This window comes from Notamacropus eugenii, chromosome 2 (assembly GCF_028372415.1).
Source record: "Notamacropus eugenii isolate mMacEug1 chromosome 2, mMacEug1.pri_v2, whole genome shotgun sequence".
Classification (NCBI taxonomy): domain Eukaryota; kingdom Metazoa; phylum Chordata; class Mammalia; order Diprotodontia; family Macropodidae; genus Notamacropus; species Notamacropus eugenii.
Window position 1 is genome coordinate 267,605,046 of NC_092873.1, and position 14,441 is coordinate 267,619,486.

At 49.7% G+C, this 14,441-nt stretch overlaps 2 protein-coding genes across 5 annotated transcripts; one reads left to right on the plus strand and one right to left on the minus strand.

The window, feature by feature from the left end:
* The first annotated feature begins 171 nt into the window (after positions 1 to 171).
* PPOX (protoporphyrinogen oxidase) lies at positions 172 to 4,146 on the plus strand. Its single transcript, XM_072643977.1, has 13 exons — positions 172 to 509; positions 681 to 775; positions 953 to 1,087; positions 1,186 to 1,301; positions 1,567 to 1,699; positions 1,963 to 2,107; positions 2,211 to 2,398; positions 2,760 to 2,820; positions 3,004 to 3,122; positions 3,211 to 3,321; positions 3,583 to 3,732; positions 3,810 to 3,852; positions 3,934 to 4,146. The coding sequence occupies exons 2-13, from the start codon at positions 689 to 691 to the stop codon at positions 4,074 to 4,076; spliced, it is 1,431 nt and encodes a 476-aa protein (XP_072500078.1). The 5' UTR covers positions 172 to 509; positions 681 to 688; the 3' UTR covers positions 4,077 to 4,146.
* A 115-nt stretch (positions 4,147 to 4,261) lies between these two features.
* Positions 4,262 to 10,546, minus strand: B4GALT3 (beta-1,4-galactosyltransferase 3). Of its 4 annotated transcripts, none has more exons than XM_072643983.1 (8): positions 10,319 to 10,546; positions 9,105 to 9,179; positions 8,498 to 8,771; positions 7,712 to 7,947; positions 6,716 to 6,906; positions 6,450 to 6,572; positions 5,073 to 5,177; positions 4,262 to 4,973 (listed from the first exon to the last, which is right to left on the minus strand). In XM_072643983.1, the coding sequence occupies exons 3-8, from the start codon at positions 8,757 to 8,759 to the stop codon at positions 4,709 to 4,711; spliced, it is 1,182 nt and encodes a 393-aa protein (XP_072500084.1). In that variant the 5' UTR covers positions 8,760 to 8,771; positions 9,105 to 9,179; positions 10,319 to 10,546; the 3' UTR covers positions 4,262 to 4,708. The 4 variants fall into 4 exon arrangements, with proteins under 4 accessions (XP_072500084.1, XP_072500086.1, XP_072500085.1 ...); XM_072643985.1 differs by having other exon boundaries at positions 9,105 to 9,223; positions 10,319 to 10,409; XM_072643984.1 differs by having other exon boundaries at positions 10,269 to 10,395.
* Between the last annotated feature and the right edge of the window lie 3,895 nt (positions 10,547 to 14,441).

The window sequence follows — 14,441 nt, forward strand, 5'->3', positions numbered from 1 at the left end:
GGGGGCTGTGCCTAGGGGCCCCTAGTTCTCTCGGGCTGCATCCCGGACCCGCACTCCTAAGGCGGCTGGGCACTGACGGGTTAAAAAACTCGCCGGCAGTTGGCCCCGCCCCGTGCGGAAGAAGCCCGGTGACTCGGCGTTTTTATTGGTACAGCCTACCGAGGGGTTTCTGACCCCGCCAATCCGAACCCACGAAAGTACCTCGGTCCGGAGCGAGCCTCCCGAGAGTACGTGGACGGCGAGGCAGAAGGGACTCCCGGGTCCTGCGGAAAAGGGAGGCCGGGCCAGTGACCCGGGCCTCTGGGCCATGAGAGGAGGCCGGGGCGCGCCCTGCTGGGGCCGGAGCCTCCGCTCGGGCCTCCCTGGATCCTGTAGGGTCAGATAGCGCGGGGCGCGGCCCTTATCTGCTCCCCGGACCAGCTCCTGGGGGCGGGGCCGCCGGAACCTTGCGACCCCTCCGTTCCCCGCCTCCCCCAGCCCTTGTTCCTTCTGTCTCCCGGCTTCTCTCGGTGAGTCTTGGGCTTCGAGCTCCTCAGGGGTCCGGGGTGGGCCCGGCCGGGCCAGGCAGCAGGAGGCCCGGGGGTAGAGGGTCGGGTGTCCGCCGCCGGCCGGAGGGCCCCGAGTGCCGCCCGCTGCCCACGTGCCCTCTCTGCAGCGGCCGCCTCCCCTTGATCCCTCAGGCTCCCTGATGCCCCGGACCGTGGCCGTGCTGGGCGGCGGCATCAGCGGCTTGGCCGCCTGTTACCACTTGAGCCGGGCCGCTTGGCCTCCCAAGGTGAGTACCCCGCCCCTCTCCATCTTTCCCACCTCCCCGCCTCGATCTCTCATCCCGAAAAGTGCAAGCTTGGGGTCCCCAACTTTGGCCTGAGTGGGTCTCGCGCCCTGGGGGGTGCTGCCCATGAGTGGGAGGGCAGTGTCGTGGCCGTGGGCCTCCCTCGCCCCTCTCCCCCAGATAATCCTGATCGAAGCCAGCCAGCGCCTCGGGGGCTGGATACGGTCGGTCCGAGGGGAGGATGGAGCCGTCTTTGAACTTGGACCCCGAGGAATTCGCCCTGCCGGAGAGTTGGGAGCTAGGACTTTGCTGATGGTGAGGGGCCAGGGGGAGGGTGAAGGGAAGATCCCCTTTCAGACGCTGTTCTCTCGGGGCAGTCTCTCATTTTCCATTCTTGGGTGGGGGGCGGGCAGGTCTCCGAACTTGGCTTGGACTCTGCGATTTTGCCGGTTCCCGGGAACCATCCTGCTGCTCAGAAGCGATTCCTGTATGTCGGGGGAACCTTGCACCCTCTGCCTACTGGCCTCAGGTAGGTTTTACCTTAGCTTAAATACCTTAACTCGGCTCTTCTATTAAGAAACTATTTTTTGCTCTCCCTAGCACCCTCTGCACCTGCCCAAACTCATTTCCTGTTTCAAGGATGCTTCTTTAACCTCAGATGCCTTTATTTTTCTCATATCCCTTATCCTGGTTATAGAAAATCCCATGTAGATGTAGAAGTAATACTCTGGGGTCGAGGAGCCTTTCCAGCCGACCCTTCTCCATCCTGGACTCTTTCTTCCCTTGGAAAACAGGGGACTCTTCCTTCCAGCCCCTCCTTTCACCAAACCTCTGTTCTGGGCTGGGCTTCGTGAACTGACTACTCCTCGGGGCATGCAACCTGATGAGACTGTGCACAGTTTTGCAGAGAGGCGCCTGGGACCAGAGGTGACTCCACTATAGAGCTCCCTTAAATTCTCTTCAAAAACTGCTACCAGGACACCATCCCCACCGTCTAGCACCCAAGTCCTCCTTTGGGAACATATCCCCCACTGCTCACCTTCACTTGCACATTTTCCCATGGAGAACCAAAGCCTAAAACTTTCTCAGCCCTCCTGTTTGGGAAGAAAGCTGTCATTTGAGGGAGGGGTAGGATGCAAATTCTGGGAGAACCAAAGGCCTGACACCTCCATTCCTGTGTTTTTATGAAGGTGGCTTCCATTGCTATGGACAGTCTTTGTCGAGGAGTATTTGCAGGAGACAGTAGAGTTCTCAGTATCCGCTCCTGTTTTCCCAGTCTCTTTCAGGCTGAGCAGACTCATCGATCTATTCTGCTGGGGTTGTTGATGGGTGCAGGTGAGGAGGTACAGCCCTGAGGGGATGATTAGTGGATGTGGAAGCTAAGATCTAAAGGGAAGACTGGGAAAAACTGTTGACTTGTGTTCCCTAATTCCTGTAGGGCAGAGCCCCCATCTAGATTCACCTCTCATTAGTCAGGCCAGAGCTGAACGTTGGAGCCAGTGGTCTCTTCGGGGAGGACTGGAGACACTGCCTCAGGCCTTGGGCACCCACCTGATTCATCAAGGAGTCACTATTCTAAAGGGTCAGGCAGTTCGTGGACTCAACTTCCAGTCAGGGCGATGGCAGGTAAAAATGGTTCTGGAGATAACCTGTCCCTCGGAGCTGTCTGGCTTTTTTGCTTAATGGACTAAGTATAGTACAAAGAATACTGTATGTCCCTACTGACCTCAACTTAGGCGTCTCTTCCCCTGATTCTGACCCCTGATCTAAACTATGAATGCCTCCACCAGGAATTTCAGTAAGGAGCATCCATCCTCTTTGCAATGTGCAGGGATATGCCTGTGAACATGAAAACATGAGGTTTGTGCAAGAAGGTGAATGTGTAGGAAGGACCCTGCCATAGTGTATGGGCCTTTCTCCACCCCCCAGAATCTGAGTTATACCTCTGATCCACTTCCATCTGTTTCCCCGTCTCTGTCTCTCTCAGGTGTCTCTGGGAGATAGCAGCCTGGAGGCTGATCACATCATTAGTGCTGTCCCTGCTGCAGGTAGTGGGGTGGTGACAGGGTACTCCCCCTGGGTGGTGGTGGGGCAGCAGCGTTCTCCCCATCTCTGGGGGTGGGATTGAGGAGTAAGCCTTTTGTTACCTCTTATCTTCCACTGCAGGGACTTGTTGCCAGGAGCCCTTCCCTAGAGGAAGGTGCCAAATGACCATGTCTCTCTCCCTTCAGTACTAAGTGAATTGCTTCCCTCTGAGGCAGCACCTCTGGCCCAAGCCCTGGCCCCTATTCGTGCAGTATCTGTGGCTGTGGTGAATCTGCAGTATCAAGGGGTCCATCTGCCTGTCCAGGTAAAAGGGAACAGGGGAGGGACTTTGGAATAAGAAAACACAGGCATGTCTGAGCCCCTTCTCACTGACATACTTGCCCCTTCCCCAGGGTTTTGGACACCTGGTGCCATCTTCTGAAGATCCTGGAGTCTTGGGAATTGTATATGATTCTGTTGCCTTCCCCGAACAGGATGGGAGCCCTTCCAGCCTTAGAGTAACGGTGAGAAAGTATCCTTACTGGGGGCTATCAGGCAGCAAAAGGTGTCTGAAACGTTACCTGAAATGGAAGACCTGAACTAGTCTCCACCTCTGCTGCTTATTTGCTGTGGGTAATTCAGTTCAGAGGGAATGATTTTTTAAAAACACTTACCTGGTCATGAGCCTAACCCAGATGATGTTACCATCCCTTCTGTGATTAAAGACATCTTCTTATGTTGGAATACGGGGGAGAAAGGCTACTCACTGTTACTTCTGATGCCAGGTGATGCTGGGAGGCGCTTGGCTGCAAGCCCTGGAGGATGGGGGGCATAAGTTACCTCAGGAGCTATTCCAACAACAAGCCGAGGAAGCAGTTGCCACACAGTTGGGGATAAAAAAGCAACCAACTCAAATCCTGGTCGGCCTACACAAGGTAAGTTTGGGGAGAAGGGTAAAAGGGTAAAGGGGAGAGGAAGTCGCCCCTAACCTCTTGATCTTCTCTCTTTTCAGAGCTGCATCCCCCAATACACTTTAGGGCACTGGCAGAGACTGGGTAAGTTGTGGGAAGTGGGACACATAGTAATAAAGGGTCAGGAAGTAAAAATTCAGCTGATGTTTTCTGTATCTTTTCCAGAGGCAGCTGCCCAGTTTCTGGCCAACCATCAACTGCCTCTGACTTTAGCTGGAGCATCTTATGAAGGTGTTTCTGTCAACGACTGCATTGAGAGTGGGCGCCGGGCTGCAGCTCATGTTTTGAGCAATGATTCTGACCTTTGACCTACAGCCTTTTTCTTATCCCTGCAGGCCAGGGGCTCCAGTCAGGACTAATAAAATTCTTCTAATTAGACAGTAGCTGCTTGTTTTTCCCGTGATAAGCTTCCTGTCCCTGCCAAAGAGAGGCCAGGCCTTGGGAAAAGACAGTCCAAGACCAGGTAAATGAGTTAGAGAAGATAGGAGCAAAGGAGAGACACAACAGAGTCCTTTATTAGAAAATATATAAAAACCCCAGGGTTCCCAGACGACACCCCAGAAGAGAATTCCAGATGGGAGGGATCACGCCCTCCCCAGGGGCCATAAATAAAATAAATATTCACAGGGGCCCAGAGAGGAGGGTCAGACCTGAGCCCTCTTGGGGGTGGGAAGTGAGGAGGGAGCAGGAGAACCTGAGGGTCCTAACCTACTCTCACCCTAGTGGCAGGGTCCTCCACAGAGGTGGAGAGTCAACATTATGTGTGACATATCCGTGAATCAGTCCTGTGCCCTATCTTGGGGGGATTCAGAAGTAGGGCCCTCCAGGGCTGCAGGAGCCCAGCTCCAGCACAGCGTAGCAGAGGTAACCCCCTTAGGCAACAGTGAAAGGGGACCAGGAGAGGACACATCCCTCTAATCTCAAATGGAAAGAGGGGTTGTCAGTGGGAACCAGTGTGGTTGGCAGGAGGCAGAGGACCAGGCCGTGCTGGGGGCCGGCGCTGTAGCATTTCATGACGAAAGGCCTGAGAGGAACCAGGTGGGAATTTGGGACCTGAGGGAGGCCGGGGGCCACGGGGATCAACCCCAATGTCTGCTGTAATATTGGTATAAAGTGGGCCCAATTCTCGAGCCAGCAGTCGGTAAGTCAGTGAGTTCATTCCATCCTGTGTCCATGAACGTTGTGTCCGGATCAAGAGGTCAAACCTGGGGGTGAGAAGTAAAGACCTAAGACTCCTGAAGGATAGTGGGAAATAAAGTAGAAAGCTGGAACTTCTCCAAACCTCTCTAACCCTCAGCCCTTACCTGTGGGGGTTTTCTTCATTTCCCTTATCTCCTCGGTGTTTCACCATCTTGTAGTGTCCCACAGAGATGGGTGGTCGAGAGATCTTCATCCCAGCCAGACGAACCCTGGTGGAAAACATGGTATTAGGAGGATGTAGGGCTTCTTTTTTTCAGTCCTGTCTTACTCTATGACCCCATTTGGGGTTTTCTTGGCAGATACTGAAGTGGTCTGCCATTTCCTTCATCTCATTTTACAAATGAGGAAACAGAGGCAAACAAGGTAAAAAGACGTGCGCAGAGTCACACAGCTAATAAGTGTCTGAGGCTGGGTTTGAACTAAGGTTTTCCTGACTCCAGGCAAGATACTATCCATGGCACCACTTAGCTGCCTTGCCAGTTTACATAGGTCTGGGAATGGGAGAGCAGGCCAAGAAGAAGGAATGCTTATAACAGGTAACTATAAAATTATTGAGTATTACAAGGTTTTTATTTATCCTAATAAAAAAGATAAGCCTACGATCATGACCAGAAAACTAGAAAAAGGAATGTGTTCTGAATAAATAAGAGGGAAGAAAATGATTGAAGCTCCACAGATGCTAAGGCACCCTTAGGGACCTGCAGGTATTACTGTTCAACCTCTTGCCCTCATTTCTAAAAAGCTCTCAGAAACCAGAAGTTGCCCTTCACGCCTGAAAAATGGCAGCTGGGAATCCTGTGTTAGGAAAAGAAAAGCAAAAGCCCAGGAATTAAAGAACTATTCACAGGGCCTAAATTTTAGCACAGGTTGGAGCTGTGAAACATATCCTGATTAGTGACCCAGATAAGGGAATTTTTAGGAAGTTCAAGGTACAGGAAGGGTGCAAAACAGTGACAGAATTCTGAACTCTGATCTTTGTTGTTGGTCTGACAGGTGGGAGGGAGAAGGAGAAATGAATCCAGGGCAGGGAACACATAATCCACTAATACTAACACTATGTTCAAGAAGGGCATAGATGCCAGCAAAGGCTAGGGGTTAGCACAGCAATGTGATTTTAAAATATAGGCACTATGGTGTCTTTGAATGAAAAACCCCTTTAGAATGTCCATCTTTGGAATTTTCAAAACAGGGCTTATTTTGGCAAAAGGCAAGGAGACTAAATGACGTTGAAGGTCACTCTCTAGCTTCTGAGTGTTTTCATTCTATCACAGTCACAAACCAGCCAGAACTGGGAACACATGAGGCAGAAAGAGCTGGTTAAGATGCATGGTTGGTGAGACGCCAGACCCAGAGGAAGTCACAGGGAATGACTTGGGGAAAGGCAAGTGGGGTAGAGTCTAGATGGCCTAGAAGCAAGCCAACGGGGGTGGGAGATGGGAATGGTGGTCTTAGGAATGTCCAGGGGTCAAAGCCCATCTGACCTGGTGGCAATATCGTCATCTTCTCCGCCCCAACCCCAATACTCATTGGGGAAGCCATTCATCTTCAGGTACTGATCTGGAGTAAGAGCTGAGACCCCCCCAAAGTACTGGGGGTATGGGAGGCTAGAAGAAAACAGAGACACTCAGACAGCACTAAGAGAACTTGCCCAACTTTGTCCAGCCAAATCTGGGACTGATTTCTGATATCTCTGCTGCTTTAAGACCCTCTCCCCTCCAAATTCTCAGTCATCATTAAAAACACACACCTATATCCAAACTTGTTCATGGCAACAGCAACATGCCTGGGACCCCCCGGGTCACAGACATAAAGATTGTGATCATTCTCAGGCAGCAAGTCCACATCATGCAGAAACAGGCAGTCCCACTCTTCATCACGAAGGGCCTCCCGAACTCCCACATTCAGCAGCTTTGCCCTGTTGAATGTTCCATTTCCAGCCTGAGAAAAAACAGAAGGGCCTCATTGGGAGTGGTTTCAGAGGGAGTGAAAACAGAAGAAAGGAGGGCCAATGAAAGGAAAGCATCACCCTGGGAAGAGGGAGAAATGAAATGGGCCAGTAGTAGATATTGAGAAGCACTGTTTAATCCTCCCCTCTGGGAGTTTTATCTGATTAAATGTCACTGTCCTAATATGAAATACAAAGCAGAACTAGGGGTACTGTATACTCACTGACTACAATCTGGTAAAAGAAAAGAAGTACTGGCATACCCCACCACATTGTTATTGGTCAGTCACTTTTCAGTCATATCTGACTCTCATTTGGGGTTTTCTTGGCAAAGATACTGGAGTGGTTTGCCATTTCTTCTGCAGTTTATTTTACAGATGAGGAAACTGAGGCAAACAGGGGTTAAATGACTTGCCCTGGGTCACACATCTAGAAAATGTCTGAGGTCAGATTTGAACTCAAGATGAAACCTGTCTTCAGCCTGGCACTCTATTCACTGTGCCACCTAGCTGCCCCTGGATGGCCAATACCATTTGACAGTATAGGCAACTCGCACTACCAATAAAGATAAAACAACTATTTGTCAGTGTAGAGTTTCAGAAGTTTCTTGGGGGTCCTGAGAGGTTAAGGGATGTGCATAGGGTCACCCAGACATTGATGTATCAGAAGAACAAAGCATGGTTTCTATCCACTACATGACACTACCTCTCAAACATACAGATAAAAGTAAATGCAAAACAGAAACAAAGTTGTAATGTTGCATTAAATATTGCCTCTAACAAGGATGATGGAGGGTACCTGATGTATGACATAGATGCCATAGGCCAGCTGCTGACGTTGCAGAAAAGGATGCAGGTGGTACAGCAGCAGACGGAGATGGGGCTCCCGGGCCCGATGTGGCACAATGATGGCAGTTCGAGAGCGAGGCTCACAGTCCCCAGGATGGTAGCGGCCCCCCAGCTCCACTCGAGGGTTCCTCTCCAAAATCTGTGCCATCGATGGCACAGGGCTAAAGGACACTGACACAGGACCCACTGTTAGGAGAGGAAGAGTAAGGTCAGGGAAGCTGCCACCCCATCTGGCTTTGGGCCTAAAATTCCAGAAAGGTTCTGGAATCTCTGGTACCTGGAGAATCTTAAAAACAGGACAGACATTCATCAAGCTGAGAGTTTGGCTTTTAAATCTAGAAGTTTCTTCTAATTTCTGATTTTCTCAACTTACAAGACTCTCCTCTTTGACCAAGGGTACAACTGATTGTGAGATCAAGTATGAAAGCACTATGTTATTGCAAGAATACTGAGACTGACAAACTCAGGATTACTTGTGAGGGAACAACTTTCTAGGGTTGGAGACATGGTATACCCAAGAGGTGAAAAGGAAGAAGGAAATGGAACACAATGAGTTCAACCGGAACTAAATTCAGTTTCCCATTTCTTCTTCCCATACCACCTTCAGTTCTCCTACTGGACCTCATCTTTCTAAGTCATGCCCCCAGACCCATTTCTCCATGTTCGTCAAACACACTTCCTCCCCACCCCACAGTGCCCTTTGTCCTATCCTGTGCCTTCCTCCCTCTCAGCTCACCTAGGAGGGGAGAGCGCTCAGGGCAGTAGGGCAAAGCCTCTGGAGCCACAGGAGCCCCTGGGGCAGGAGGGGCACCAGGCAGGCGGCTGAGGTTGGTATAGACATCATGGGGTCGTGAATAATCGAAGGTGGGGCCTGGGTCTCGACCAAACAGGGCACCAAGGCTACGGAAACCACCAAGGGACAGGTACATCATGACAGCCAGCTGGGAGCCCACAAGCAAGGCCAGTGTGCAAGGCCGATCTAGAATCCGACGAAACATCCTGGAGTGTGACTAGAAATGGGCAGAAAGAGATGGAGTCTGAGAAGAGGTAAAGCAGGGTAAAGGCAGGGGAAGCTGTGGGAAACCAGGTGGGTCAAGGTGAAAGTAGCAGAGACAAAGTCAGTGTCTGGGGGGACAAGAAGCAGAGAAACAAATGGGTGGAAAGTAAGAGGACACAGCATGCAGAAAGAAGTGGTCAGAAAAACAGGGATGGGAGCTACAGTGAGGGAAAACTCAGGTAAGGACAGAACCAGACCTCCATCCCTAATAAGTATGTCAGAATCAATTCCAGATAGCTTAGGAGAGAAGCATCTCTGACTCTTTGATGGGGAGCAAAGGACTCACCTGGACTCAGGCTGTAGCTTGAAGGGAACCAGGGGGTCCAGGGGGCTCTGGAGGGGTAGGTCTGTGAGGCATCATCTAAAGTTGGGAATGTTGGAAAGAAAAAGGAAAGTTCTCTCCATCTGTAGAGAGATAGTTTGGTGTCCTAAAATGAACAAGGGTCTAGGACTCAGACCTGACTTCAAATCCTGGCTCAGATGTTTACTACCTGTATGACCCTGAGTAAGTCACTTTACCTAGAGCCTCAGTTTCCTGACCTGTAATATGGGGATAATAATAGTGACCCTCCCTATTTCAGAGTTGTTGTGCAGAAGCCTGAAAGTACTATACAAAGGAGAACTATTATTAACATTACGATCCCAAGGGACACCTGGATTCTGCCTGGGAGAAGAGAAACACAAGTCTTGGCTTCCTTTAGGATTAAGGAAATGAGATTCCCAGTCGTGGGGGGAAAGAGCCTGCCGTCAGACAAGTCTGTTTTCCAGGAGATGAATGTGGTGAAAGGTAGGCTGGGGGGGGAGGGCCAGGACCACTCTGGATGCCCTGGGGAATTCCAGTAGGGGAGGAATGTCTCCTTGCCCTGGAAGCCACATCTCGGCCCAGAGAAGAGCTCCCAAATCCCTTCTCACCCCCATCCCCAACAGGACAGACCGCCCCAGGGCTTGGGAAAGCACCCAGCTGCAAGAAGGGGGTTGGGGACGTGGCAAAGCCAGAGCCTGGCAGGGAAGGGCCCGAAGGAGCCGAGCAGAAGCAGCAGCAGCTTCCCCTCCCCCCCCTCCCCGGCTAGGCAGGTGCCACCCGGGAGCCGGAGCGATCGGCAGCCCCGGGAGCCCTCGAGGTCGGAGCAGCGAGGCCGACTCTCACCCCGACCCCCACGGACCGAGGAGGCGGGGGAGAAAGACGGGGGAGCAGCGCCCCAGCATCCGCGAGCAAGCGCCAGCTCACCTGGAGGGGGCGGACCCGGCGCCCGGGGGAGACCGCGAGCCTCCCCGCCCCCTCTCCTCGGCCGCCCTCCCCCACGCGCCCGTCCATGACCCCTGCGGGCCCCCGTCAGACTGGGAGCAGCTCAGGACGCCCCCGCCTCCGTCCCCTCCATCTCCCAGCCCCACGCTACCCCGCCCCCGCGCCCGTTCGACTTCGGGGGCTTCCTTGCCCTCCTCTCCCCACCTCGAACCTGGGCCCAGGTCCCCTTCCTCGGCACCACCAATCCCCGATACCTGGCCTTCTTTCATATCCCCTTTCACCACCGCCCCAAGAGCCAGGAAAGAGCAGCCACCGCCATCTTGGAAAAGGGCTGGGGGTGGAGGGGAGGAAGCTCCCCTTCCGGGGACCTGAGGCAGGGTGGGGCGGAGCCTGGGAGAGGGGCTCGGCCGGGGAGAGCAGGGCCTCGGGAGGGGCCTGGGAGAGGCGGGGCCTGGGAGATGGACAGAGGCCAGGGAGAGCAGGGGCTCGGGAGGGGCGGGGCCTGGGGAAGCAGGGCCTCGGGAGGGGTGGGCCCGGGGCTTTGAAGAGGCGGAGCCTGGGAGAGGGGCTTGGCCGGGGAGAGCAGGGCCTCGGGAGGGGCCTGGGAGAGGCGGGGCCTGGGAGATGGACAGAGGCCAGGGAGAGCAGGGGCTCGGGAGGGGCGGGGCCTGGGGAAGCAGGGCCTCGGGAGGGGTGGGCCCGGGGCTTTGAAGAGGCGGAGCCTGGGAGAGGGGCTTGGCCGGGGAGAGCAGGGCCTCGGGAGGGGCCTGGGAGAGGCGGGGCCTGGGAGATGGACAGAGGCCAGGGAGAGCAGGGGCTCGGGAGGGGCGGGGCCAGGGAGAGCAGGGCCTCGGGAGGGGCGGGCCCTGGGCCTCGAAGAGGCGGAGCCTGGGAGGTGGTCAGAAGCCAGAGAGAGAAAGGGCGGGGCCGGGAGACGGGGACTGAGCCTTGCTAGGTTAAAACAGAGTGGTCCCCTCCTTTACAAGTTCCCAGAAAGGGGAATCCAAGAATAAGAACTGCTTTGGAGGGGCATCATTCCACGAGAAAACTCAAAAAGGTCCTCTCTCAGGAAGGGCAAATTCTCTGTCTGTGGACGACTGGCAGAATTGTAGATTGAGAAAGCTCTGTCTTTGAAAGGAAGTTGGGAATAAGCGTTTCTTGGCACAGCATTGCGAGGTTATTAACCTCGTTATTATTAACCTCATTGTTATTAACGGGTGAGGAAACTGAAGTGAGCAGAAGTTAAGTGGTGCACAGCTAGTAAGTGAAGCGAGATTCTAACCTGGGTCTTCCTGGCTCTAGCCAACACTGCGCCACCCACCTGTTTGAGACTAGCAGTTGTCACACTTCTTGGTCTCAGGATGCCTTTACACTCTTGATCATCGAGGACCCTAAAGAGCTTTTGTTCATATGTGTTATATCTATTGATATTTACATATTAGAAATTATAACATTAGTATTATTATGAATAGTTTGGACCTCTCAGATCTCCGAAAGGGTCCCCAGGGTTCCCCAGATCCAACTCTGAGAACTACTGACTTAGACAAAAATAATAAGACATCATAAAAATAATTAAAGGATTAAAGAAGAAATTAGCTTTCAGATCTAGGGATAGGGCAAGAGTTCATGACCAAACAACAGATAAAGGGGTTCACAGAAGATCGATCAAATAATTTAGATTATATAAATTTTTTTAAAGTATTTGCGCAAACATAACCAAAGCAACTAAAGTTAGAAAGGTGTTGCCCTGAAGCCAACTTAATCTGTCTACTTGAATTGCCATATTTTCCAGAAACACTGGACCCAGAGTACTCAGGAGACCCCAAACAAGTTAAAGATTAAGCACCCCACTTCCCCTGAGCTGACATAATTTGTTATTTGCACAATAAGTGTTTGATCCTTGAGGATCAAACCAGTGAGGAAACAGGTACCAGTTAATGTACATCACACTGATAAACTGTGCACTTGAGACCTTTGTAGATAAGAGATCATTATATCTTCATAGTCTAGCAGTTCCCAAGGGAAAAAAAAATATTTTCACCATTTTATTTACTCCAGTTCCTCCTCCTTTTCTGCTCCCTTCCTCCTTTCATACCACTTCCTTTTTGGGGGAAAATTGCCCTCTACTATTCCATGAGACTTTTGGTAGCTTATAAATATTCAAGCTTCTGCCTGGATTGTGAACTCCTTTGTATTTGGTACAGGCATTCCACATGCATGATCATTTCTCTTGTAATAAATCCAGTTGCAAGGCATGTGTCATTGACATATATGTATATAGATAGATAATACACACACATACATATATGTATATTTGTGTGTGTATGTACATGTATATATATATTTGGTTAACGGTAATTGGTGGCAGCAGTGGAATATAATGAGAGCAAGTGATTCAGACTGTCCAGAGTCTTCATATGTAGAACTAGGTACCCCCATGAAACTCTTTGTGTCCCACCTGTCTCTGATTTCTGCTTTGGTGAATATCATCTCTCCACTCATATCTTGGACTCATGGTTTTTTTGGTTGAGTTCACTATTAAAAGAGAAATTAGATTATCTGAGGCTAAGGGAGGAGAAAAGTAAGGCTTTTTTTTTTTCGAGGGTATCCTAGCCAAGGCAGTTTTGAAATCCAGTCTAGATTTTGGTGTTAGGAAACAGCTAACTGGAAATAATCTTTGCAAGTAATTTCTCTGACAAAGGTCTCATTAGCAAGATATATAAAGAACTTGTTAAAATTTATGGGAATAAGAACCACTTCCCAGTTGATAAATGGTCAAACGACATGAACAGGCAGTTTTGGATTATGAGGTTTTTATGCCCTAATACGTGGCCAATATTTGTGTAGATGCCATATAGTGCTGAGTAAAAGGTATATTCCTTTCTATCCCTTTTCACTTTTTTACAGAAATCTATCATATCTAACTTTCTAAAAATTCTATTCACTTTCTTAACTTCTTTCTTGTTTATTTTGTGATTACATATACCTAATTCTGAGAGGAAGAGGAGGTTGAGATCCCCCACTAGTCTAGTTTTACTATCTATTTCCTCCTATACCTCATTTAACTTCTCTTTTAGAAACTTGGTGCATTTTAGTGCACATACATTTAGTATTGATATTACTTCATTATCTATGGTACCTTCTAGCAAGATGTAATTTCCTTCCTTGTCTCTTTTGATTATATCTGTTTTTGCATTTACTTTGAGATCATGATTGTCACTCCTGCTTTTTTTAACGTCAGATGAAGCATAATATATTTTGCTCCAACCTTTTACCTTTACTCTGTGTCTGTGCTTCAAATGTTTTTCTTGTAAAGTGAGATTTTGTTTTTTAATCCACTCTGTTGTCAAATTCCATTTTATGGAAGAGTTCATCCCATTCACATTCATAGTTATGCTTACTGTGTATTTCCCTCCATTCTATTTTCCCTTTGTTTATATTTTTCTCTTTCTCCTTTCATCCCAATTGTCTTGCTTTCCCCCCTCCTAAATAAATAAGTTACAATATCATCTTTCCATGTAGAGATTGTATCAATAAGCACCCCAATATACATGGGGGTGGGGCCTGCTATCACAGGTTCTTTGATCTACTTTTCTAAAAGGAAAGGTTACTTTTGAGGGGTTAAGAATCTCCTTTAATCAAGCACATATATCATTCACTTAGTTCAGGAAATCAACAGACAGCGCTTCCAAACTGTCTGACATAAGCAATACATATATCACAAATAAAGAGACAAGTCCAACTGTCTGACCATAGTTGCCAGAGAGTGAGGCACCAGCATCTGGGTTTTCAAAGCCGGATAGGGGACTCCTTAGTGGCTTCCCAGAGTCCTCATCAGGTGGACAAAAACTAAGCCCCAAAATAAAACCTCACCTTCAGAGTATTTATACCCTTTTCAGAGGCAGAGGGCATTCCAACCCTTGACAACCAGTACCTCATTAACAAAAGGTATGGGTCTTTCTACAAATTTTTTCTAATCAAACTCCCTTTAATGGGCAGGCCCATTAATGGGTGGGGAAGATCTTTAATCACATTAACAATACAAATGCATATACTGTTTCTAATTCAAGAAAGTTCTCGTTTCTGTAATTTACTCCTATTAAAGACTCTTGGTTAATAAAGGCAAGACTCAATCAGAGGCACTTGATTATACTAAAGTGAAAACAGCAAAAGATCCTACTTTGCTTGTCCTTACAGGGATAGAAGCAGTTTAACCTTATTGATTAGCATGTTTATGTTTTTTTCTTTCCTGTTGATTTTTTATGCTTCTCTTGTCTTGTATTTGAAGATCAAATTTTCTGTTCAGCTTTGATTTTTTCATCAGAAAAATTTGAAAATCCCCTATTTCATTGAATGTCCATCTCCCCTCCCCCAACA